The 28,000-nt window shown below is 44.1% G+C and overlaps 1 protein-coding gene across 1 annotated transcript; it reads left to right on the forward strand.

The window, feature by feature from the left end:
* Window positions 1-172: 172 nt before the first annotated feature.
* LOC311129455 (AT-rich interactive domain-containing protein 2-like) lies at window positions 173-28,000 on the forward strand. Its single transcript, XM_084161743.1, has 21 exons — window positions 173-601; window positions 714-807; window positions 1,662-1,759; window positions 10,683-10,816; window positions 15,039-15,257; window positions 15,862-15,929; window positions 16,183-16,252; window positions 16,483-16,739; window positions 16,929-17,025; window positions 17,230-17,439; window positions 17,921-18,088; window positions 18,734-18,812; window positions 19,038-19,172; window positions 19,441-19,631; window positions 19,851-22,243; window positions 25,087-25,247; window positions 25,562-25,700; window positions 25,783-25,874; window positions 25,979-26,102; window positions 26,302-26,393; window positions 26,539-28,000. Exons 1-21 carry the CDS (start codon window positions 510-512, stop codon window positions 26,648-26,650), a joined length of 5,025 nt encoding a protein of 1,674 aa, XP_084017869.1. The 5' UTR covers window positions 173-509; the 3' UTR covers window positions 26,651-28,000.

The raw sequence follows: 28,000 nt of genomic DNA on the forward strand, positions 1-28,000 counted from the left end.
AGCCCTAAAAAAGACAACACTGTCTATTGTTCCAATAAACCGCTTTGGACAGTGCAATACCGTTGTTTGTAGTAGAGGGCGCTGCGTGGCAGTACGAGCTCGAGGCCTCAGATCTTTTTGTCTGGAACTGGATCCCGCTGCCGCTCTACAGTGTGTGCGATTGCTTGGAGCCGCGTCCGTAACACACTGTCAAACCACTCCAAACGAACACATTTGCTACCAAAACTATAAATGTTGCATATTTTACAATGGCAGTTTTAGTTTGCCGTTGAAATCGGTCGTTATTCTGGCTGAGTGTTTATTACAACTTACTGAATCGGCTTGTTTTCTGTGTGTAGCTGTGCATCAGTCTTTATTAGCGAGCTGGCGCTCTTCTTGCTATTAGCTATTTCTTTAACTTTTTTTAAACACTCAGCTTCGCGAATGACTGAGCGCCGGCGGAGTATGGGATCCTTGGTGTCTTAGGAAGCGAGTGAGTGGGGTTTTAACCGTTTTTACATGCAAAAACAATGGCAAATTCGACGGGGAAAAATTTACTAGATCAGCGAAGGAAAGGACTGGCTTTCCTGGACGAGCTGCGGCAATTTCACCGAAGCAGAGGGTGAGAATGGGGCGTTTAAATACACATTTAAACATCATGTACATATGACTATGGATGTTTACAAACTATTAGTAATACTATTCTCCATGTATTTTATGATTTTTTTCATCAGATCGCCGTTCAAGAAGATTCCTATCGTGGGTGGGAAAGAGCTGGATCTTAATGCTCTCTATATCAGAGTCATTTCGTTAGGTGGATTTGCTAAGGTGAGTGGAACTAAAAGTGTATTTTCGCACTCTCGGTTTTCAGTGAAGTCTTCAGTGAACGGTTAGAGAACACTCTTTCCGCATCCCGAAGAGCTATTTCATACTAAAACGGCTGTAGGAGAGATAGGATTGCGGTCGGCCTTGTGCTAGTTTGCCATCTGTGCAATGTGGTGGCTTGTGTTGTGTATGGTTTGAATTGAAAGTCCGTACGGGAGCTGCACGGCTCGGAGTCTGAGTGCAGTTAGAGCAACTCAAAATTAGCGGGCATGTTTAACATCGATTATCGGCACAGAGCACTGGCTAGGAAGAACTATTCGCCGCGGGGGATAGGTACCATTTTGTGTAACTAGATTTTTTACGATAATTTGGGGGAAACTAGTTATTCGCATTGGCCATCTTTGGCTCTATGGCTGAAGACAAATGTAGGCCGCACACAGGCCTATTTATTGAAAACTGTAAATGTGAAAAGAATTCCTCAAATAAAGAATGCTCTCCATCATTACTAGTAGCATTGTGTTGAAGCGGGTCATAGTTGTCTCGAGCTTTGGTAGCTACCACATTTAGCCTGCACGCTTGGCTTGCCAGAAAAGTAATGTTAGCCAGATTGCTAACACTAGCTAGTAAGTAAGCCATCCAGTTCAAGCTGTAGCTAGCTGTGAGTTGTTGCTTGCGGTGATAACTAGATAGCTAACAAACATGGAATTAAATACACAGTTCTAGCTAATGACAGTATCTAACATTAACATCTTATTATTAGATGATAATCAGGTTGTTTATCACTATCGAATCCATATTTTATGCATCCTGATATTGTTTAATAATAAAAAATATAACATCCGTAATTTGCTTTACAGGTTTCTGACAAGAATCAGTGGTCTGAGTTGGGTGAAGATTTTAACTTTCCAAGGAGTTGTTCAAACGCAGCATTTGTTTTAAAACAGTACTACCTTCGGTAAGTGGCATGGTCTTGCATTAGCTACTACACTCAGACAGCATGTGGCAAATGTTTACAAATTGTGAGAGGCTGGAAGCAGGAATGGACCATGCAACAATCCAGCGTTGCTGACGGTTTTAAAGATGTTGAACACGGAAAACAAAAACACTATACTGGACCTTACACTGGCTGCAATGCTTATGCCTCATAACAGTATGCTTTGACATAACATGTAGTCAACTTTACTGGATTAATGCAGATCACTATTTTTTTAATTGTATGCCATGTTTTACTACGGGATTCTGCCATACATCATTGCTTTGTAGATTTAAACTATTAGTAAGGGACATGATCTGGCTAAGTTTAGTGTGTTACTGAATGCTGGCTGGTCATGGATTGTCATTGAATAGGCTAGCCGTTGCCATAACTATGCAATAAGCAGCACGTTACCCTAAACACCTTTTGCCCTTGGTGTAGATGTTTCACCAGCAGCAAGCCTCTGCTCAAGTCTACTTTTCCCTCCAAAATATTGCCATCATTGCCACAGCCACCTGCTTTTAAGAGGATGGATCACATTCACCAGTCTAACCTGGAGGCTGCTTATATGACCCTGCTTTGCAAGTTATTTGAAGCAGCATATCTTTAAAAGTCCTGTTGCCTTAATCACTTTTCTTCACATTTTGGGAATGGTTGAAGGAGCAGTAGGTCAACATAGTCTGCAAGTAACCAATCATGTAGGCATGTCATAAATTCTAAACAAGGTTCATACACTCTACCGAAGTATCATCATACCTGCCTAAAGATATGGCTTATGAATTTGAACAACTCGGCATAGGCCTAAAGATATATTATTATATATTATTATAAAGATGTTATTGCCTTCCTCTCTTAAGTCATCATAGGATTTTATATAGGCCCTACATGCAGTCAATGATAGGCCAAGCACTGTAATGAAGTGTTTCCAAATGGTGCTGGTTATTCCAGTATTTTTAGCAAAGGATTTCATTCTTGCCATCAAATGAACAATAGTAAAGGTTGATACACTACAAGTATATTTGAACATTGACTTTCCATGCAAAGAAAACTGCTGATTTGATATTGGGCAGGCAATTTCACCCTGTGAGGTGTGGGTGCAGGCCGTTCTAGCCCAGCTGCAACACCTGATTCTACCAACCAACGAGGCCTAAATGGTCTTCAACCAAGAAACAGGTGTGTTGCTGCTTGGCTGGAACAAAAGCCTGCACCCACTCCTTTCAAATTGTCATTTGAAGAGTCATAGGCTAATTTAGGATATAGCCTAATGCAGGGCGCTACAATGCAACCATTTTACTCGCATATGCGCCTAAATATGTTGCTGTGCGACCTGGAATTTTTATTTAGCATCACCAGTGCGCCTAGAAGAATGAAGGATTAGCATTATTACTTCTAATATTTTTAGTTGCGCTCCTAAATATCTTTGTGCGCCTGCCTACATTTTCCAACTTAGGTGCACATGTGCTCCTTGTAAAAAAGGTCTGCGTAGAGCCCTGTAATGTAAAACAATATTTGACTGAAACACAGCAATATAAATAGCCTAACTGACAGCAGGTTGGAAGGAGTTGTGGTCCTCTGTAGCTCAGCTGGTTGAGCACGGCGCTTGTAACGCCAAGGTAGTGGGTTCGATCCCCGGGACCACCCATACGTAAAAATGTATGCACGCATGACTGTAAGTCGCTTTGGATAAAAGCGTCTGCTAAATGGCATATTATTATTATTATTATTATTATTTGTTGGGAGCTGCCCAGATGCATGATTTATTTTGCTTCATATTTTCAAACAAATGCACAGGCCTAACCCATTTCAAGCATGCCTTTAACCTGACTGCCTGTAACTTCTCCTGGATTTTACCCCATGACAGCCCACCATGGGATCACATGGTAGTTGTAGATCAGAAGGGTCAAACTATTCCTTGGAAGATTTTTTCACAACTTATATTAGGATGTTTATTTTACCATAGTCCTGTGTCTTTACCAAACAACAATTGAATCGGCCAGGTTAAGACAGCCTTCTACTGTCAGCGCAGAGTGGTGTAGCCCAATGCCAGGTCTCTCTTATAAGGGCAAGCAAGCCTGTAACGGTCAAACTTATTAGAACCAAAGAGCCCTCAGGTTTAACTGGGAGATGTAGCTCAATACCATCTCGTTCTTAAGGGCAAACCCAGAATATTCAGAAATGTATTGGAAGTAGGGAGTCCTTTGTTCGCTTGAAAGTCTTCTTGTATCACTACTTAAATTAACGTTGCCAAGGGCAAGGCACTTGAAAATAGTAAGTAGTTCTACAACCTGGGAACCTGAGCAATAGACTCAATAGTTGACCTTCGATTGTCATTAAAAACAACGGCAATAAAAAATCTACTTATATGAAAGACTTGTCACAAACATGGAATAAATGAGGAGTTGTTGTAGTGTGACTTGAATTGTGCCTCACAACATGATGGTTGCATCACAAGTTCAACAGTCTAGTGGTTGCTTCCCCTTGTATCCGTTTATCTGCAATGGTCCATGGGGGTAAACAATAATGATGTTGTGCCTACTGAGCACAGTAAATTAACTTTTGTCTGTCCTTTTCCTCCACCTTAGTTCAGGTGCAGGAGAGGATGTCTATTAAGACTGAGATGCAGCTTGTGAATAGGCTGTACCCAACATGATGATGTTAGCACTGTGATGCCCATGACAAAATAAGAGCTGGATTAGAACTACCTCGAAGTTTTCTTTTTCTTGCATAAGTGAAGTCCGAGGCAATCAAGTTGTCTCATTCACACAGCATTTGCTAGTGAGATTAGCCTTGGCACGTGAACAAAGGTGAAACGCGGCCACAGCGTTTAGAGATGTAGTGTTACCCGCTGTCCCCTGATAACTGTATGTCTCTCTCTGATGCTAAATAGAGGGTGCTAAAATGATGTAGCAAAACTAATGTATCAGCGAGCTACAGAAAACGCAGTCTGCAAGCGAGGCTGCTGAAACTTTGGAAATGCATGTTATTTTGACAAGATATTGCAGACCAGGTCAACATCACATTTACATAATTTAGCAGACGCTCTTATCCAGAGCAACTTACAGTTAGTGAGTGCATACATTATTTATATTTTTTCATACTGGCCCCCCATGGGAATCGAACCCACAACCCTGGCGTTGCAAACGCCATGCTCTACCAACTGAGCTACCTCCCTGCCAGCCATTCCCTCCCCTACCCTGGACGACGCTGGGCCAATTGTGCGCCGCCCCATGGGTCAAATGCAATTAGCTACTACAACAGTTCACTGGTGTAACCTAAGCTGTGTATACCATAGTCATTTTAATGAAAATTCAGTTTTCTTTCTAAACCAGTATCATATAAATTAGGGCTGTGATGAAACAAGTATTGTGATATTTTTTCCATGGCAAAAATGAAAACACGAAGCAGACAACTCTTTGGTCCTTTAAAAACCTGCTTTATGTAAAGTATTGTGTGCTATAGCTTGGAAAATACACTGACCAAAAATATAAACGCAACATGTAAAGTGTTGGTCCTATGTTTCATGAGTTGAAATAAAATATTCCAGAAATGTTCCATACGCACAAAAAGCTTATTTCTCTCAAATTGTGTGCACAAATTTGTTTACATCTCTGTTCGTGAACATTTCTCCTTTGCCAAGATAATCCATCCACCTGACAGGTGTGGCATATTAAGAAGCTATTTAAACAGCATGATCATTACACAGGTGCACCTTGTGCTGGGGACAAAAGGCCACTAAAATGTGCAGATTTGTCACAAAACACAATGCCACAGATGTCTCAAGTTTTGAGGGAGCGTGCAATTGGCATGCTTACTGCAGGAATGTCCACCAGAGCTGTTGAAATAATTGAATGTTATTTTCTCTTCCATAAGCCGCCTCCAACGTCGTTTTAGAGATTTGGGCAGTAAGTCCAACCGGCCTCACAACCACTGACCACGTGTATGGCGTTGTGTGTGTGTGCGAGCGGTTTGCTGATGTCAACTGGTGAACAGAGTGCCCCATGGTGGCGGTGGGGTTATAGTATGGGCAGGCATAAGTTACGGACAACGAACACAATTGCATTTTATCGATGGCAATTTGAATGCACAGAGATACCATGACAAGATCCTGAGGCCCATTGTCGTGCCATTCATCCGCCGCCATCACCTCAAGTTTCAGCATGATAATGCACAGCCCCATGTCGCAAGGATCTGTACACAATTCCTGGAAGCTGAAAATGTCCCAGTTCTTCCATGGCCTGCATACTCACCAGACATGTCACCACCCATTGAGCATGTTTGGGATGTTCTGGATCGACGTGTATGACAGCGTGTTCCAGTTCCCGCCAATATCCAGCAACTTCACACAGCCGTTGAAGAGTGGGACCACATTCCACAGGCCACAATCAACAGCCTGATCAACTCTATGCGAAGGAGATGTCGCACTGCATGAGGCAAATGGTGGTCACACCTGATACTGACTGTTTTTCTGATCCACGCCCCTACTTAAAAAAAAAAAAAAAAATGTATCTGTGACGAACAGATGCATATCTGTATACCCAGTCATGTGAAATTCATAGATTAGGGCCTAATGAATTTATTTCAATTGACTGATTTCCTTATATGAACTGTAATAGTAAAATCTTTGAAGTTGTTGCATGTTGTTTATATATTTGTAAAGTATTTTTTTTTAATGACTCCGCATGACATGTTTGTTTCCAACTTTTGGTGTGTTTTCCTAAAGAAGTTACATCCACTTCGTGTTCTGTCTCCTTGCCACAATACTAATGAGTATGGTGATACTGGTATCGTCCCGCCTAATATACATATCTGGATGAGCTGTTTTCTATCCTCAGATGTAGGCCTAAAGGTAACAATCCGCTAAAGTTGAATCACGCCATAGTTCCCCACTTAGGTCGAAAGGACAAACTGCTGCGAATGATGGGATGCAGAAGTTGTTCGCTCTATGAAGAAGGTACACCCGGGAACCGCTGTCTAAGAACAGCAGCTCTCCCTACTCCAAATCCTATTTCTAATGCCTGGCATACACTACAAGACTTGACAGGCAAGTAGGCCTAACTTTGTGTGTTGGACAAAGAACTATAGAAAGTCTTGAATGCAATTTGATTACAGGTGAAGTGCCATGATTATTTGTTTAGGTTTTGTTCTGGTTTTCCGCCACTGTGTGAGACTACAGCTGGCTCTCCCTCAGCATTCCCCCTTATTCTGTCACTGGTTATCTGCTTGCCATGCCTTTCTCTTTACTATTTTTGAAATTGTAAAACCTTGTATCAGCAACAATAGCTAGGAGAGGTTTTGAATCACAGATAAAACAGTCCAGAGGTGGGGATTGGAGATGTTGGGACTAGTGAAAGCTATCCGAGGTAGGCAACCTACTACTACTACTGACCTAGGATTGGGCATGCAGTCCAAATTTTCTTTGACCGTGGTAAGCTCTCTGCAGAGCACACAAATAAATGTTTCAAATTAAATGTTTCTGTTGGATAAAGGGAGGGACTTTATAACTTTGCATCAAGCAAACTACACCTGCGGAAAATGTATTTGGGTGGCTGACATAAATTTAACTTACCTGCCATTCTCGTTACATTAAGCATGATCTTGAGCCAAACGTTTTTTTATTTTTGTGCTAATCACATTATGTTCGCTTTGTTGTGATTTCCACATTTGATTGTAGGTGTTAGTTTTCTTCTCAGTGTACTTTACCATTGTCTCCCCCAGTCCAGTTTCTTGTCCACAACTAGTACTTGGATTTCACCGCCCCCACTCTCAGTAGTGGTCTGTATATAGTGTTTTCATATATTATTTTATCAGCCATAAAACCAGCCTGTGGATTGACATAGCTTTAGGCTACATAATCTGGATTTTTAATGTTGCTCATTGGTCCCTATTGTATGCCCTCATGTTTAAGAAGTTGTCTCTGTCTGCTCAAATGAATCTGTGCAAGCATTTAATTTTAAAGCTACAATAATATATATTCACCTGTTATAGAACAGTAGGAATGCCAGTTAGTTTACTCAATCTGATTGTGTGTTTGTATGTATGTGTGCTTGTCCAACAGGGGGCACCTAATTCTCTCTCACACACACGCTCACTGAGGCAGACTTTATTGAGAGGTTTGCTCTTATGTCCTATCAGCTCTTGTATGATCCGGACGACTTTAAATGACATCAGTTCACAAACAAACAGTCACCATTTGCAGTGGTAGATCTATGGCTTCAGTTCCCTCCATTATAATTTTTTACATTTTTTGCTGGGGACAAAAATGACAGTTAAGAGCACTGTTCCACCTTAACTGCTTGTTTTCCCCATGCTGATGGTATGACACCTGCGATGACATGATTCTTAAATGTCACCTTGATTAGACACTGATAAAATGAGAAGGCCTCTTAGTTCTGTGATGCTTTTCTGTGCCAGTCTCTGGCTGTTGTCTTGTCAGAATAATGGGAGCGTTTTGCCTGCCATGTATGAAAAGGGAAGTGCAGACATGAGCAGCTGCAACCCCCCCCCCCCCACCACACATCCCGCCTCCCCTTCTGCCCGTGCCCAGACAAGCGTGTGATGACGCTGTGCATGGCCGGGGCCTCTCCAAACGGAGAGTTGGTGTATTTATAGTCCAGTGTGTCACGTGCCGTGGACGGGGGATTACCTTGGCCGCGGCGAACCAGCAGCAGCACTGGGACTCCGTTCAGAAAGGGGCTCTCACTCAGTGACTCACGGCAGCACACACACTCCACGCTTAGCCAGGGCTTTCCATGCTACCACTGGTGAGGTATTTTCTGCTGCCACCACTGCAGCATGTGTGTAAACAAATGTTTAATGTGCATGTGTTGGTCCCTCCCTAGCTAAACATGAGAGAGAAGGCTGCAACATTTGTTAGACATTCTCAACTCAAGTAAGGTTTTGCAAGTTTATTTTTTTTGTAGACTAGACTTTTCTGTCTGTGCTGGTGATAAGGTCATATCATCCCCACCTGTGTCACATCCAGTGGTGGAAAAAATACCCAATTGTCATACTTGAGTAAAAGTAAAGATACCTTAATAGAAAATGACTGAAGTTAAAGTGAAATTCACACAGTAAAATACTACTTGAGTAAAAGTCTAAAATTATTTGGTTTTAAACATACTTAAGAATCAAAAGTAAAAGTATGAATAATTTAATATTCCTTATATTAAGCAAACCAGATGGTGCAATTTTCTTGTTTTTAACATTTACGGATAGCCAGGGGCACACTCCAACACTAAGACATCATTTACATTTTTGTCATTTAGCAGACACTCTTATCCAGAGCGACTTACAGTTAGTGAGTGCATAAATTTTTCATACTGGCCCCCCGTGGGAATCGAACCCACAACCCTGGCGTTGCAAGCGCCATGCTCTACCAACTGAGCTACAGAAGGCAAATGAAGCATTTGTGTTTAGTGAGTCCACCAGATCAGAGGTAGTAGGTGTGTGAATATAAGTGTGTGTACTTTACACCACTGGCCACATCCGTGTTGAATATTAAAATAATAATTAAGACTGGTATTGGTAGTCAGCTAGTTGTAAACATAATTATTTCATCATAACCGATGGTCTCTATGTATAGAAACCTGGAAAGGATTTTATCCCCCACTGGCAGTATTTTTCATGTCATGCTTTGTGGTGTAGTCATTCATATTCACTCTGTCGATAGAAGTAGGCAGGAGATATTGGTTGTGTTGTAAGTCCCGTTGTAGTTTGTTCCAGTCTGCAGCAGCCAAGTAGTGAAATTGCTTTGCGACTGGAGTTGGAATAGGATGTGGGCACAGACAGCCTGACAACATTAGTGTTGTCTTTAGGAGGACTTTGAACATGTTAGGAGTTTGCAGAAGTAGGCTGGTGTCTTTATAGGCCAGAGTGTAGCCTACCAGTTTAACTGTCGAATTGCAAGCATTAACCAAATTCCTCAGAGGGGCTGTCATAAAGAACTCCAGTGGCAAATGATATGGTGGGAATGACCCAGGGTGTCCAGTTTTGTTGTCAGGGATTTGGAGGCACAACAGTTAATGGTGAAGCCACAGTCAAAGGATGCAGGACTTATCCTAGCTAGGGAGATTTGAGGATCGGGTGAAACAGGATTATCTGCTATAGAGAGGCCATTCTAGATTAGATTTTGTCTTTTGAGAACTGTTGTGGGTGCTGGGATTCATCAAACCAATTGGCTCAATTGGAATGTTATTTGTGTTGGGTGCATCCAGTTCAGGTTGGGGCAGAGGTGTTGATAGTATCATCAGCATAAAGATGGATTGAGCTTTGGATACAGTATTGCCAAGATTACTGGACCAAGGGAGGAGCCGCCTTGAGGGTCTCCTTTTGTTTATAATCAAGGTTAAGGTGTGAGGTTTTCATTTTGGGAGTAATCGCTGAAGTAGCCTGAGTTCGATCAACCATCAAATGCTTTAGAGAGGTCAATGAATAATACAGTGCAGGTTGTTTCTTGTCAAGGGAGGGGAAAATATAATGTATAACTTTTGCAGTAATGCAGTACAGATCGAAATTCAGAGAAGATGCTGTTGCTGCTCAGGTAGTTGGTATACTATTTCCTCAATGATCTTGGTGAGGCAGAGCAGACTCGATATAGGCCAGTAACAGTTATGATCAGTAATGCTACCGCTTTTGAACTGTGGGTGAACAAAGGCAGATATCCAGTCTTTGTGAATAGTAGCAGACCGGATAGGTTGAATAGATGGGTGGATGAGAAGACATGATGGGGGCAGCTAATTTCAGGAAGGACACCTTTACATCAGTTTTTATCCCATAACCTCACACTGGGGAGGACTTCTTCCTTTAGACACAGGAGTGAAGGAGACTGTGCAGGTGGGAGTAGGAATAGGTGGGGTCATGGGTCAGTCACCCTCTGAGCGTTAATTAAGTTGTCTTTTGTCTACAGATATTTAGAAAAGTATGAAAAAGTCCATCACTTCGGCGAAGATGATGACGAGGTGCAGCCTGGGAACCCAAAACCATCTCTTCCAATTGGTGCAATCCCCTGCTCCTACAACTACCAGCAACATACTGTATCAGGTAAGACTTTCCCTCTTTTACAACGTGTCTTCAAACAACCACAAAGCAATACAGAAGTTCGCCCCAAATCTTGTTGGTTGGGCTAGGAGTTGAAATACAATACAGATTCTTGAAGGGAAAGCCCCATATTTTGCTTTCGAGCAAGTTCTTAAAGGGACAGTGGTGTATTTCAGGACGATGGCATATTCCAGGAAACAAACAGAAATGAAAGTATGATAAAAACTGAAAGTTTCTGACACTTTGAGAAGAGTGATTTTATTGGACACGTATCTGTGAGGTAAGGCTGGGTAATTGCTCGTGATGTGGGAATAAATAGATAATTAGATATTGGGGTATCGTTTTAACAATATCGCAGTATTATTTTTGAGCTAGTTGGCTGTACCTGCCACAAAACTCCCGTATATTTCCTTGATAGCTTGTTCTCATCTTTTCAGCAATTTTATTTCCTTGACTGATCAAAACTTGCTTTCTCATGGCGCTCTCTTGTCCCTCTGCAGCAGACATATGGTGACCAATATATTTGGAACATCAAATCGCAATAAAATCGCAGTATCGGATCGCAATACATTTAGAATCGCAATACATATTGAATCGGCACCTAAGTATTGTGATAATATCGTATTGTGAGGTCCCTGGCATATCCCAGCCCTAGTAATTGCCAGGGACCTCACAATACGATATCACAATACTTAGGTGCCGATATGTATTGCGATTGTATATATATATCACGATTCTATATGTATTGCAATTCGATATTCCAATTCTATGTTCCAAACATATGCATATACTGTATGTCTGCTGCAGAGGGACAAGAGAAAGCCATGAGAAAATGAGTTTGAGGTTAAAGTGCTCATGTTGTTGGCTCACCATTTAAAAAAACATTTTAAATAATAATATAATAATATGCCATTTAGCAGACACTTTTATCCAAAGCGACTTACAGTCATGCGTGCATCAATTTTTGTTGTTGTTGTGTGTATTAAAAGAAGATGGAGAAAAAGCTATAGGATGATAAATACCAGAGTTGTGGGGCAGGTACACCCGACTAGCGCTAGCTACAGTGGGGAGAACAAGTATTTGATACATTGCCGATTTTGCAGGTTTTCCTACTTACAAAGCATGTAGAGGTCTGTAATTTTTATCATAGGTACACTTCAACTGTGAGAGACGTAATCTAAAACAAACATCCAGAAAATCACATTGTATGATTTTAAAGTAATTAATTTGCATTTTATTGCATGACATAAGTATTTGATACATCAGAAAAGCAGAACTTAATATTTGGTACAGAAACCTTTGTTTGCAATTACAGAGATCATACGTTTCCTGTAGGTATTGACCAGGTTTGCACACACTGCAGCAGGGATTTTGGCCCACTCCTCCATACAGACCTTCTCCAGATCCTTCAGGTTTCGGGGCTGTCGCTGGGCAATACGGACTTTCAGCTCCCTCCAAAGATTTTCTATTGGGTTCAGGTCTGGAGACTGGCTAGGCCACTCTCCAGGACCTTGAGATGCTTCTTACGGAGGCACTCCTTAGTTGCCCTGGCTGTGTGATTCGGGTTGATGTCATGCTGGAAGACCCAGCCACGACCCATCTTCAATGCTCTTACTGAGGGAAGGAGGTTGTTGGCCAAGATCTCGCAATACATGGCCCCATCCATCCTCCCCTCAATACGGTGCAGTCGTCCTGTCCCCTTTGCAGAAAAGCATCCCCAAAGAATGATGTTTCCACCTCCATGCTTCACGGTTGCGATGGTGTTCTTGGGGTTGTACTCATCCTTCTTCTTCCTCCAAACACGGCGAGTGGAGTTTAGACCAAAAAGCTCTGTTTTTGGCTCATCAGACCACATGACCTTCTCCCATTCCTCCTCTGGATCATCCAGATGGTCATTGGCAAACTTCAGACGGGCCTGGACATGAGCTGGCTTGAGCAGGGGGACCTTGCGTGCGCTGCAGGATTTTAATCCATGACGGCGTAGTGTGTTACTAATGGTTTTCTTTGAGACTGTGGTCCCAGCTCTCTTCAGGTCATTGACCAGGTTCTGCCGTGTAGTTCTGGGCTGATCCCTCACCTTCCTCATGATCATTGATGCCCCACGAGGTGAGATCTTGCATGGAGCCCCAGACCGAGTGTGATTGACCGTCATCTTGAACTTCCATTTTCTAATAATTGCGCCAACAGTTGTTGCCTTCTCACCAAGCTGCTTGCCTATTGTCCTGTAGCCCATCCCAGCCTTGTGCAGGTCTACAATTTTATCCCTGATGTCCTTACACAGCTCTCTGGTCTTGGCCATTGTGGAGAGGTTGGAGTCTGTTTGATTGAGTGTGTGGACAGGTGTCTTTTATACAGGTAACGAGTTCAAACAGGTGCAGTTAATACAGGTAATGAATGGAGAACAGGAGGGCTTCTTAAAGAAAAACTAACAGGTCTGTGAGAGCTGGAATTCTTACTGGTTGGTAGGTGATCAAATACTTATGTCATGCAATAAAATGCAAATGAATTACTTAGAAATCATACAATGTGATTTTCTGGATTTTTGTTTTAGATTCCGTCTCTCACAGTTGAAGTGTACCTATGATAAAAATTACAGACCTCTACATGCTTTGTAAATAGGAAAACCTGCATAATCGGCAGTGTATCAAATACTTGTTCTCCCCACTGTAACGTTAACAACCAAGCAAAAAATTAATACCTTTAACAATAGTCACAGTAACAATTTGTAAAACTATCAAATAATATTGCAATACTCTACTGTATCACTACTGTGAGGTAAAGCAACCACCATTTGGCGCGATCTGATCGATTTGATGTAATCTTGATGATAAACTATGGATTTTTGGATGCTGTGAAATAAATAAAAGTACTCTTAGGTCAGAGGACAACCTTGGTGCAAGTTTATCAAGGTGGATATTTCTTCAAGTACATTTCTTCAAGTATCGAGTGATGGGGCTGTTGAAGAACACTGCTAACTCTGAATTTGAGTCAACTTTACGACTCCAATGGAGAAACATTATGGCTACCTTCAGCATTAAACTTCCTCTCAACAGTCTTGACTGGGAGTCTGAAGTGTCTCTCTCTTTACTCACAGCACACGTTTTTTTTAGTCATCTGAGTTTGCATACAATGCAGGCTTGTTTGCTTTGTCTTTTCAGACATAGTTTATTGCTCCTCATAACGTAATCATAGATTCGATCAAGATAGAATTTGGCAGCACTTCTCCAAATGTTGCCATTTAGTTTGTCATAATTCTGCTGCTAGCCTGCTCCTACGGTAAAGCCTGCTCCTACAGTAAAGCCTGCTCCTTATTTAAGAACTAATGGTAAGAGATTTTAATACCGTTATACAGTTGCTTGAAATGGCCAAGTGGCTATGGGCACAATGTGGGTGCTGCGCATTCATTCCTCTTTCATTTTTGTGTAATGAAAACTCAAGAGGAGGATGTTAGCAGGCCAACAAGATCTTAAAATTGATGATGAAAGTAGCCTATATTCAAAGTTAAAGGAGGAGTTCTAAGATTTTAGCTGTTGAAATGTGTTTCAGAACTGAGACGCAATATACTTCATACTTTATTAGGGCTGCCACATTTATACTCTTTGTTTATGCGCAAACATATGGGCCTTTAAACCAGAGCCACAAGACCCCCATCAGTAAGAGTGTATCTGAACTGAGGTTGTTGCGTTCCCAGGCATGCAGGCAATTTGCAACAGTGTGTTACCATGGTGCTGTGTGATGGTGCATTACCACTGTGCCCGCTGTGTGTGAAGTCGCTCTAGTTCAGGAGCGCTGTCAGCCACACACATACACACACGTGTGAAACAGATGCAGAGCTGGCGGCTGTGAGGAGTTGGCTATTTATATCCCATTGATTGCACCGTAATCAATTTCAAATAACTGAAATATGCCATACAACCATTGCCATCCCAGCGAAGTTATACCAAGAGACTGAGGTTTCAGGAAGTTGCACTTGTTAACCCCACCCCTGCATGTGTCTTTAATCACTGTTTCCTATCTTTTGAAGGCATATTCATTATCAGGCAGGTGTCCCAGTGCGTGCAGTTGCAATAATTTTTCTGAACAGTCTAAATAAACGAATCAATCATAATTTCTCAAGGTCTTTATCGCAACATTGTAATGTTTTTGTATGTTTTCATCAGGTTTTCTTTACATTCACTTTGAAGTTGAAATTACAACTGGATTTGTGGTTGTTTTTTGTCCCCAGACTATCTCCGCCAAAGCTATGGACTGTCCATGGAGTTCACGCCCCCATGCGACTACAACAAACTGGTGCTCTCTCTCCTGTCGGGCTTGCCCAATGAAGTGGACTTCGCAATCAACGTTTGCACTCTCCTCTCCAACGAGAGCAAGCATGCTATGCAGCTGGAGAAAGACCCCAAACTCATCACGCTGCTGCTGGCACATGCAGGCGTCTTCGATGACTGTACGTCTGCAACACCTTTAACATTCTTCATTAGTATCCAAATCTAGTTTTGCAGGACATTAATTAGAGATGTATGTGTGTTTTTGTAATTTATTGTCTACCATGGGAACTTGGTGGGGGAATTGTTGAGACAAAGTGGAAATATTGGCCCTCCTGTAGCTCAGTTGATAGAGCATGGCGCTTGCAACGCAAGGGTTGTGGGTTCGATTCCCATGGGGGGCCAGTATGAAAAATGTATGCACTCACTAATTGTATGTCGCTCTGGATAAGAGTGTCTGCTAAATGACTAAAATGTCAATTGGATCACAAAAAAAAAAGAAGAGAATTGTTGTTTATTCCCTTTCATTTGCCTGTATGAAGACTAGATTAGATATTACCTCCTTGGTAAACTTGTTAATTTAGAGTCTGAAGAAAGTTGTGTTCAATGAAAAAATCCAGGCTTTAACGCAACTATGTGAACACTGTGCATTCCTTTTCAAGGCACTGAATGTACATAGCCATGGCAGAAGCTTTTTTTAGTGAATCCTCAGGTGTGAAAGTACCTTCTGTCTCAGAATGTAAGGGTTGGAATGTTCTCTCTAACGGTACTCTTGTGAATTTGCAGCACTAGGCAGCTTCTCCTCTGTATTTGGGATGGACTGGAAGGAGCAAACCTCCCGGGACTTCATGAAGGTAGATTTGACTGAAAGACTCACTATATATGTATACTATAGGTTTGTAACTTACAAGGCTTTTGGTCAGAGGAAGATGCCATTTAAAACATTTTTTAAACTGTTGCCCTCTAGCCATTCAGGGATGTTCTTGAATACGGTGTGATGTCTGGCCTCGCGGGAGTATATCAGTCTTAACTGCTCTTGTATTTTATAGCAATGCATCTTTTCGGCAGTCAGTATTTCAACAATAATCTGTGAATATGATTCTACAGTTCTGGAAGGATGTGGTAGAGGATTCTGAAGTCAGGGACCTCATCTGGGACAAGACCAGCCCGACACAAGGTAAGCAGTTTATGATGAAAGACCCATTGCACAATAAATTCCTTTTTTCACAACAATGGGAAAAATGGCACGTCAAATAAATATTACGACAACATTGTGTTGTGGACTTTTTGCGTAATAAAGTATTTGAAGATTTCTCATACAAAAAAAACTCTTAAAAGGCCGTTGCTCTAACATGAATATGTCCTTGGTGGATCAGACAGTCACTGTTCTCTCTGCTCTTCTCCCAGTGACAGACGGTACGTTGGGGGACGAGCGCTGGGGGGCCATCTTCCACCCTCCACGCAACCTAGGCATCGGCGACATTGAGGGTCAGCGGGTCCTGCAGGTGGGAGTCATCCTCCGCAACCTGTCTTTCGAGGAGGCCAACGTTAAACTGCTGGCTGCTAACCGCACCTGTCTGCGGTTCCTCTTGCTGTGCGCCCACTGCCACTTCGTCTCCCTACGGCAGCTGGGATTGGATACACTCGGCAACGTGGCCGCAGAGGTGAGGTGTTTTTACTGTTCTATTTATCTTCTGAATGTTATTATTTTGTGCAGTATTGAGCTATTTCATTACATGAATTAGTACTATTTAGTATAATATGGTATAATGTTAGACAAGGCTGTAGCTGTTCCAGACCATTTGTGTTATTGATGATTACCATGAATGAATATCTGTTTTCTCTCCCAATAGCTTCAGTTAGATCCGGTTGACTTTCGAACAACCCACCTAATGTTTCACACCATCACCAAATGCTTGATGTCAAGGGACAGGTTCCTGAAGATGAGGGGTGCGTGTCAGCCCGTACTGTGTCTTTGTCAGTGTCTGGGTCTTTTGTTAATACAAATGCAATGTCGTGTTTATTTTTATATCACTGGCCTTTTAATGTGAAAGCAACTTCATGTCTTTATGTAACAATGGTAAGCATGAATTGTGATAAAGGTCAAAGTGTAGATTGTCCCAGAGCCTGACCATTTGTTCCTCCTCCTCTCAGCCATGGAGATCCTGGGTAATCTGAGCAAGGCGGAGGACAACGGCGTGCTGATCTGTGAGTACGTGGACCAGGAGTCGTACCGGGAGGTCATCGGCCTGCTGTCGCTGCCTGACCTCATGCTCCTCATGTCCTCCCTGGAGGTCCTCTACCTGCTGGCCCAGCTGGGGGAGATCCCCTGCAGCAAGATCGCCTCTGTGGACAGGAGCATAGGTGAGCTACCAACAACCTAGCCCTAACCAGGGGGAGGGTACCAGTAACCTAGCCCTAACCAGGGGGAGGGTACCAGTAACCTAGCCCTAACCAGGGGGAGGGTACCAGTAACCTAGCCCTAACCAGGGGGAGGGTACCAGTAACCTAGCCACTAGTCAGGATCGAGGATACATGCAGTAGTATAAACAACCAAGCCAGAATGGAGGGGATGGAGAACCGTCTAACCAAGATAAAGTGTAGGTATAGCATTAACAACTTGGCTAATGGAGTGTTTGGGTACAGTTTGATTAAGTATAGTCTCTTAACATGGCACAGCAACCAAGCTGCATGAATTGACAAACAAACTGGTTGCGCAAAATATATTTGTCTCTTGGAGGAATAGGAAATTCAATGATTTTCAGAATTGGGAAATCAAAAACAACCGGCATGCAACAATTTAGACATACATTATTAAACTGTGTATTTGTGTCTCCCTCGGCAGATCTGCTGGTGCGGCTGGTGTCAGTGGACCTGCACACGTTTGGTCCGGACGCGCTGACGGCCGTGAGGCTGATGGAGCACCAGGCTGCTGGGCAGAGCCAGGTGGCCGAGGTGCGGCCGCAGCTTGTAGAACAGCTGCCTGCTCCGCTGCAGGGCGCACCCATCCCAGGTGAGCATCTTAACACTTAAACCCTGTCCCCTGATCTTCAGATGCACATTGAAATGAAATGAAGCCAGGTTATATTCATGTTGTACATTAAATCAGATTTTAGAGCAAGCAGTGTGAGGGCAATAATTAGCCTTATGGTATAAAGGAAACGTTCCCTGAGACAATGGCCTGAGATTATAGGCTCAGCTCTGTGTAGCATTGCTCCTTGTCCGATTGTCGTGTACGTTAGAGACTGATCGAAAAGCTGACAGCTCATCAGTATACGCCTCCCATAAGCTTCTGCATCCACACTTGTCTGTAGAGATGTTCCATCCGTTTAGAACCATGGATGATCAGGCAAAATGGTGTAACCCATGTTGTATGCAATCAATCGGCTAAAGTAGACGTTGGCATGAGGTGTTAGGAATAATTCAAGCTAGGGTAAACATAGCAGTCTGATTGTACAGTACTGTGACTGCGACCTAGTGGGCAAAATGAGGAACAACACACTAAACACACCATGTACGGGAGCACTCTGTCCTGCAGATTTGACAGTTCAGTCTCACATCAGAACAAACGTGTTTTCAGCATAAAGAATGGGTTTATTCAAAAACTTTTGTAAGTTGATCAAATTAGACTCACTAATTATCTCATCTCTCACTTCAGCAGCAAGAGTCCCTGTCCAGTCCACTCCTCCTCCACCTGGTATTGTTGAGCTAGATGGGGAGAAGTTTACAGTGCAGTGGTGAGTCGCGCTCTCTCTCGCTCTCTCTCTCTCGATCTCTCTCTCACTCACTCACACACACACACACACCCTCTCATAGTCATGCTCTCTCTGTGACACCTCTTAGCTCCTCACAGTTTCTCTGTAAGTTGAACGGTAGTTCTCGGTCAAGCAGTCAGCTTGTGGGTCACCATTTGACCCCTGAGTAGCTATATATACATCCTGAGTTCCCTTTGTCTCCACCAGGCTGAACGCCCACTTCGAGGTGAGCGGCGAGAGCTCTGTGTCACGCTCAGATATGTACTCGGAGTACCTCGCCACCGGCAGCAAGATGGGACGCGCTGGGATCCTGGCCTCCCAAGGCTTCCTCAAATGTCTACGGTTGGTTGGCATAATCCCATATTAAATCAATCAGTTTAATTGAAAACCGTCATCATTTGGAGAACACACACAAATATAATTTTTACTCTTTTTTTGGATTTCCCAATTTTGGTCCTGGAAGCCCACTGTGTATTCATGTTCTGTTTTCAACCAAGAAATCACCCTATGGACAAGTTACAATATCGTAGTCCACATTCAATGACTTTGAGAAACATGATTGACAAGGTTTTAGAATCAACTGCACTCACACGTCTCTCTCATTTTGTAGGACCATCTTCCCAAACCACACAGTAAAGCGGCTAGAGGACACCAAGCCCAATGCACAGGCCCACATACACGTGGTGGGGGTGAAACGGAGGACCATCCCACTGCCCATCCAGCTGTACTACCAGCAGCAGGCTAGCCCCACACCAGGGCCCAGGCACGACGTCCCTGTCCACCCACAGGCATCCCCCTCAGGTAAACTACATTTTCGTAGTTAGTGGCATTAAAATTCAAGTTTCCACTTACCTTGATTGTTATCACAACAAACGTCAGAAGACATAGTTGCTATACATATTTTGCAGTTGTGTGATTTGGACCTCAGTCAATGATGCTAATGTGTTCTTTGTTGTCTCTCTCTCTGTCTCTCTCTCTCTCTCTGTCTCTCTCTCTCTCTCTGTCTGTCTGTGTGTTTAGGCTTTGTCCCTGGGTTTGCCCGGCCTCCAGTCCCCAGCCTTACTGCTAACCCGGCAGCGCCACAGGTGGCCTACACCATGCAGGATGGTGTACCCCACCCCCAAGCGGCTCAGACTGTTCCTCGGCTCCACCTTCACCCCCAGGCCACACCACAGCAGCACCCCCACCCAGCTCAGCAAGCCCAGCCAGGGGACATCCTCAAGACAGCCATGGTCCAGAGCTCCATCCCCACCTCTGGCCAGGTGGTCCAGAACCACAGCCCCAACATGACCCAACAGCTCCACCATCAACAAGTCATGGCGCCTGCCGGGACACCCGTCACACTGTTCCAACAGGTACAGCAGGGCCACATCTTCACGGCGCGGGTTCAGGGGGTGTCCATGGCCCAGCGGCTGCCCCTGCCGCACACTCCCCCCTCCTCAGTACCCCAGGCCCTCTCCCAGGGCCCCCAGCAGGAGACTGCTGTGTTCTCTGCCCCCCCGCACTACGCCGCCGTGTCGGCCCCCTGCTCCTCGCTGCAGAACTTCCAGGTGGGCGGGGGCCAGGTGTTCACCATCGCCGGCGTGTCCAACGCCCAGGGCTCCCGCGTCACTTTCCAGAACATCGCCCCCAAGCCTGCACCCTCACAGGCCAGTGGACCGCCCACAACCACTCATAACCAGCAGCAGCAGTCCAGCGTGGTCATCGTCAGCCCCAACCCCCAGCAGAACCAGGCCTACGCCCCGGCCATCCATCAGATCGTTCTGGCCAACCCCTCCACCATGCCTGGAGGCCAGGCCATCCAACTGGCAGGACAGTCTCCCGCTCCTTCCAACCCCCCACCCTGCCCTGCCACCACCGCTCCACTGCCCCAGGGCCTGCCCTCTCCTTCCAACACCCAGATCCAAATGCAGGGCTCTGCTTCAGTCAGTCAGATGCTGTCGGTCAAACGGCAACCACAACAATTGAACCCCCAGCAGCAGTTTCACCCCCAGCAGCAGTTTCAGATTCAGTCCCAACCCCTGCCTCAGCAGCAGCCGCCCCCCTTGCCTACCTCCACCGAGTCCAGCCTGATCAAACAGTTACTGCTTCCAAAGCGGCCCTCCACGCCGGGCGGCAAGCTCATCCTGCCCGCGCCCCAGGTGCCTCCCCCTAACAGCACGCAGCGTGCCCCTAGCCCACAGGTGCTCTACCAGGTGGCCTCACAGGGCCAGCCTCAGCCCCAGCAGCTCAATGTACAGCTGGTCCCCAGCCAGCTCCAGTCCCCAGGGGGGCCTCTCCAGACGGTGCAGCTCATCTCCACCAGCAGCCCCGCCACCATCATCCAGGGCCAGGCTCCTGGTGGCCAGGTCACCTTCACTGTGGTGCCCAACACGGGCTTTACCACTTCAGCCTCTGCAGCTGCCGCCCAGGTCAGCCAGGGAGCCGCTGCACCAGGCCTGCCAGTGGTCCAGACGGGCAACACCCTCCACGGCCCAGCGCCACCCTTCAGGGGGGACAAGATCATCTGCCAGAAGGAGGAAGAGGCCAAGGACGCCACGGGTCTGCACATCCACGAACGCAAGATCGAGGTGATGGAGAACTCCTCTCTGGCTGATGGGGCTGGTACCAAAACCAGGAACGGGGACCTGGCAGGGGCCGATGCTCCAGGAACCAAGCTGCTTAACGGGAGAAAGTGCATGGACTCCAGTCTACCTCCATACTACTCAGGGAACAGCCAGGGGGCCTGCGTCAATGGACCGGCCAGCGAGAGCTGCCCCACCAATGGGAAGCAGACCTCTGGCCCGGCTAACCCACAGGAGGGCCACGTCGACCCCAAAAAGGCTCTCGTCAACGGGGTCTGTGACTTTGAGAGAGGGGACACCTCCACCGGTGCCCACTTAAGCAAAAACATTCCAAATCACATCGCTTCCAAACACTTGGGGAACGGGGAGGTGGGTCCTCCTCAGAAACTGCATGGGGCTCCCCAGGAGCCCTCTGTCCCCCAGCAGGATACTGCCAAAGCTGAGCAGGCAGAGCGCCTTGCCAATGGGCCTCAGGCGACAGGCCCCTTCTCTAACGGACCTATGGGGCCGGGGCCTAACTACGCCCTGCCTGCTTTCAGGCAGCAGCTGTTTCCCACCGTTACTGTAAACTCCCAGGGTGCCACGGGGTCAGGGACCCTGCCGGCCAATGGTTTGAGCGAGGAGAGCCGTGCGCTCAAGAGGCCGGCAGAGGAGGACAAGGGGGCGTCTGTGATTCCCAGTAAGGTGGGCGTGAGGATCATCACCATCAGCGACCCCAACAATGCGGGCTGCAGTGCCACCATGGTGGCTGTGCCTGCTGGAGCCGACCCAAGCACAGTAGCCAAAGTAGCAATAGAGAATGCCACGCAGCAGAGGAACTGCTCGACCACACAGGCAACCAGCTCTACGGTGAGTTTCACATCACTCAACAATTTGTTTCTTGTCCCAGTTTTGCAAGCCGTGCCAACTAGTTGGCTAGCAAGCTCATTAGATTGCTGACTTATCTTGAATACTTTATTGGATCATTGACATTCTTGCCCAGCTGGTAAAACCTGTGACTCTGTTTTTCTTCACTAACAGAAAATGCAGGGCTCGACATTAACGCTTGTCCTCTTGTCCGGGACAAGTAAAAACAATGCTCGGACAAGAAGAATATAGATTTAAGTTCGGACAAGAGTTTAAAAAACAATCACATTATCAAACAATTACTCAGATTAGAATTGGATCAGAGGCCAACATTGGAATAATATTCAAATCTATTTTCCATGTGGATAAATAAAAAATCCTACATGTCAAAGTGTAGGTGATATGCATATTGGCTACAGCCTCATGTCCAAACCTATGCTGACATGAGGGAGGCACCAGAAAATGTACCCAAACTTTAATGAGACTTTTAATTATATAAATATAGGCTAAACACAAGTCATGTTTGACAAATATAATGAAGGATCATTAACGTCTATAGGCTTGATTCTGTTGACATACTCAAGGCACGGTTCGTTCAGATCAAATGGTCACAAGACCGGCCTGTTGCGCACTGCACATCACCCACCTTGAATCTTAGTGTAGGGGTCTGCATTTTGAAGCTATTTAAAGGGCAATTCCACCACTTTTCAACCTCATTTATATGTGTGAAAAGAGCGCGTTTCTACGATCTGTGGTTACAGAGATGAGAAGTACTTAAATGCTTTTCTGTGACATCATAGGGTAGGATTAAAAGTGTTCAAAAACCTGTGATTTTCTAAACCTGCAACACGTTTTTAGCCCAAGGGAGGGTATTTTCTTGCTTCCCACATCACTATGAATCTGTTTGAAAATCACTGTTTTTAAAATGAACCTTTTTACTTTTTATTTTATTCTGTAAAACTTAGAAATGCACCGTTTTCACATATGTTGACACTGGTATTGTGCTGGAGATTATAAAGATGAGGTTGGTGGAGGATCCATAAACTTAATTGTTTAAAACCTGGACGTTTTGTCATTTTTATTAAGCATGTCTTACCTTGTTTCAAAGTAGCCTAGCCAAAATACGACCATAGAAATGTTGAGGGAATTATTTTATTATGCCATTGAAAGCAGCATTTGAAAGCAGCATTTTTCTCATGTTCTATTGGTTTTCAAATCAACATTATTGTCCAGCAGCCAAAGGCATAATCCTAGTTATAATAGTAGTAACCCATGCTAGTTGATGCATCTCCATACGTAAAAATGTATGCACACATGACTGTAAGTCGCTTTGGATAAAAGCGTCTGCTAAATGGCATATTATTATTATTATCTTTAGATCTCCCCTTGCTTTATTTCTAACAGATATTTTCATCTCTGTCACATGAAACCACACGCGCATGCAGGGCACTTTTGAGAACAATGTTTTCCTGCTAATTGCATTTTGGAACATTCGTGCATAGCTTACAGCCATGTGCGCATTGTTAAGCTTATAATATGAAGAAATATAACGTTATCAACATTTAAGCTAAACTGTCTGATCTGATGCATCCGCCTCATTGTTTTTGAAAATGTTTTAATGTGCAGTGGTTGTATGACTTTGGGATCTGTTGTTCCTAAGTCTGTTTTGAACTGTATACATATTTTTTATCGTTCCAGGGATGACGGGACACCCTTAATTTCGTGGGGAATTATTTTATAAAGACATAAGTATTTGGTTGTAATTGTAATGTTGCAATATTTTATAGGCTACCAAGGGTGGCCAACCATCCTCCAGGAGAGCCTTAAAGGGGCAGTGTTGTAATTTGAGACAGGCTTGAATATGCAAATAAGCCGATGGGCAGAGTTTAGCCTACATTTCTCTGATTCTCTATGGTAAAAAAGACTAATGCATTTTATTTTGTAAAGTGGATCTGTCAATTATGTAAAAATGGTGTTACATTTTTTTTTGGTGGGGGGGGGGGGGGGACAAGTGTCTTGAGCTTTTGGACAAGTCAAAAATCGGACCTACTTGTCCAAAGGACAATCGGCAAAAAAAGTTAATGTCAAGCCCTTAAATGTGTAGTTGTAGGTGGGAGAGTGCTATCTATCACATACAACTACAAGGCTTTTCTGTTGCTGTTATTTGGGGAAATCGACTGCTTTGTGATGAGTAGGGTTAGAGGCCATTAATGATTTATACAGACTGACTTCGACAAGACTTGTTTATACTGCACTAATTGGATTGGCAGGTGTGTGATCTTTCATTTAATCCTATAACAATGCAAGGCTTACAGTTGTTATTTTTGGAAGCAAAACGATGAAAGTCTTTAGGTTCTAGGACCTTGCATTATTTATTCAACCGCTGTTCATATTTTTACAAGCCTCCTGTAGCTCAGTTGGTAGAGCATGGCGCTTGCAATGCCAGGGTTGTGGGTTCGATTCCCACGGGGGCCAGTATGAGAAATGTATGCGCTCACTAACTGTAAGTCGCTCTGGATAAGAGCGTCTGCTAAATGACTAAAATGTATGTTTTTTATTAATTTCTGAAAATAACTCTTAGAAAAAAATGGTAGGTTATTCATATTTATTGTTTCATATTTATTGTAAGCAGAGGGTAGGTAGGCTAAAATCTAAATGTATGTTCAAATTTATTAGCTTAATTAACCAATTTATCTTGTTAAACTTTTTTCAAAGGTAAAACAAATACAAAAAACAATTTTTGATGACTTGTTGTTTATGTATTTGAGAAATAGTAAAACACAATCATACAACACAAAATATCACCTGCTTATTTGGGCTGATAAAGCTTTGCCTCTTTCCCTCAGCCTGGTTTTACGCTGCCTCCGCCCCCAGTGGCTCAGCCTGCACAGGCTGGCAGTACCAGCCCCAACTCCCCCCTTTCTGGGCCACAAGCCGTGGTGGCACCCCCAGAACAGACCAGGAAAGCGGGACAGAACTTCAAGTGTCTGTGGCAATCCTGTAAACGGTGAGTCAATCTCTTTCCGTATCGACTTGACCTACTTAAAAGAGAAGTTGTGTTGTGGAAGGTGTGTCCATATCATGGCTAACTGAGGCTGCGTTTAGACAGGCAGCCCAATTCTGATATTTTTTCCACTAATTGGTCTTTTGACCCATCACATCAGATCTTTTCACATCAGATCTTTTTCAGAGCTGATCTGATTGGTCAAAAGACCAATTAGTGGAGGGAAAAATATCAGAATTGGGCTGCTTGTCTAAACGCAATGTCTCTAAGTGGCCTTTTCATTGACTGTCCCGTTGATATCCGTGTTGTTGTTCCAGGTGGTTTGAGACGCCGTCTAGAGTGTTCTACCATGCAGCCACACAGCATGGTGGCAAGGAGCTGTACCCAGGCCAGTGCCTCTGGGAGGGATGTGACCCTTTCCCCCGACAGAGACTGTCCTTCATAACCCATCTACAGGTAAGACTACACCCTCACCTCTCAATCAAGCAGTCCATGTTTGTGGGTTTTGGCTGACAATTATCCTCTTTTCTGCCTGCAGGATAAGCACTGTTCTCGAGATGCCCTATTGGCCGCACTAAAACTGGAGCAGGAACCGACACAGACGCAAGACCCCAATCAGAAAACTTCCAAGTATGTACCCTCTGGTTAGCTTAGCATGCTAGTGCAAATGTCCATTGTGGTGATGCTAGAATGAACTGTATGTGTGGCTGACTGTCTTTTGCATTGTTCCACAGGCCTCAGCCAGTGGCAAGCAGCACTCCAGCACCGCGAGCACAGAAAGCTATTGTCAATCATCCGAGCGCAGCCCTTATGGCCCTACGCAGAGGCTCTCGGAACCTGGTGTTCAGGGACTTCACTGTGAGTATGGCTGAGCTTAGCTGTTTTACACTGAAGCTGACATTTTACAGAATTTTATGATTTTATACCTGGAAATAAGATTTAAGATGTTAAACCTTGCAGTCCTTGACTACTCCATATTTATCGTCTATTTCCACGTGGAAATCTTTTGTTGTCAATGTATCTTGTAACTGATGAACTTCACAATCCTTTTCCTTAGGATGAAAAAGAGGGACCAATGACAAAACACATACGACTAACTGCTGCCTTAACGCTAAAGAACATCGCCAAGTATTCAGACTGTGGTCGAAAGTAAGAACATTCACAACTACAGAAGGGTCATCTGAGGACTTGTTTGTTCGGAGTGATGAATTATCATGAATCATAATCAATTAAACAAATGTTTACGGGTTTGATGGAGAGTATGTAATGACAGCTACCTGTCTTGTCTTCTCAGGTTGGTGAAGAGGCATGAGAGCCACCTCTCTGTGCTGGCACTCAGTAACATGGAGGTCTCCACCACGCTCGCCAAATGCCTTTACGAACTGACTCGCTCTCTCCAAGCTTGAGCCCACAAGGACAACCCCACCCCCAAAAATAGGAGAACCATCCTTCAGGGGTGTCCTCATGGCAATGGGACAATGGGGCACACAGGCGGGCAACACCAGACCATGCCCTTCGGACTCCCCTCCCTCATCCCCCCTCCCCCACTGTGCTCTAATTCCCCATCTCCTTCACAAAACAAACTGCCACGGGGTCTTCCACCAGCCGCCCAAGAGGGGGAGCTCTTTAGACTGCTGCCCTGAGGGACTCTACTAACGAAACCCCAAATACGAGCACATTTTTGTAATCCTGGGACTGTTTGCAGAGAACTTATTTGAGTAGGAGCGGCAGTACGTTGAGGGGTTTTGCTGTGCTGAGGGAGGGGAGTGGCTGGAGAGGGGGAGGGAGACAGCTGCAGGAGACTGGCTCGATTGTTTTTCTTTAGAAATTGATAGCGTGGTTTTCTTACTTGAGTCGATTATATTTTCACTTATTTATTATTGAAATGAATACCATTACAATTAATGAAAAGAATCTTGTAAATATTTGTGAATATATATATATAAAGAAAATCCTCTTTCATGCCGATACAGCCACTGGGGAACTTGCTCTGTGGAGTAATAGAAGCATTACTTTGGTCGAATTGAAGTTTTTTTTTTGTTTTTTTTCTTGTATTTTTTAATGATCCCTGGTTACTTGTATCTAATGTGATTCTATACTCAGCAGTGGATGAATGTACTTAAAACCTGTAAATACTTCTGCAAAGGTACTGATGCTGTAAAGTTAAGTGGGGGAAAACAGTTTTTTTGTGGAACTGTGACTTTTTTTGTATTATAATACCTTGTAGAACTCATTTTGCTGGCTGAAAGAGTATGGAATAATATATCTCATGTCATTTTGTAGAAGAAAATAATATTAAAGGTATTCTCACCTCACCCCCCAACATGTATCCACTGTAAACGTTTGTCATTGTACGAGCACAGTGCGCGTACCAATTTTTTTTGTATTTGTAAATTGGTTTAAATACATGGAGTTTTATACAGGTTTTCTCCTGTGTTCTTTGCTTTATGTGCAGGTATGATATTTTCTTCACTACTTTTTTTCTATGTTAATATAGTGTGGAGTTTTATTGTACTATTTTTTCATTCTTAATACCATGCCACATTCCGGCTCACGTCCTCAGACTATCCTCTCTATGGTGTGTTGTGTAACATTTGACTGCCTGTTGTTAGCATCCGAGCGGGGAAGCCCACCCATCCTCATTTCTGCGGTGTCAGTAGGATGTGCGATTATACATAGACCTAACAGTCTGTTAGAGATTGGCTTTATTTACTTTGGTGACTGTTTATAGTTTTTAAATAAAAGACTGAACATTT

This window comes from Coregonus lavaretus (assembly GCF_964263955.1).
Source record: "Coregonus lavaretus genome assembly, chromosome: 5".
Lineage (NCBI taxonomy): Eukaryota > Metazoa > Chordata > Actinopteri > Salmoniformes > Salmonidae > Coregonus > Coregonus lavaretus.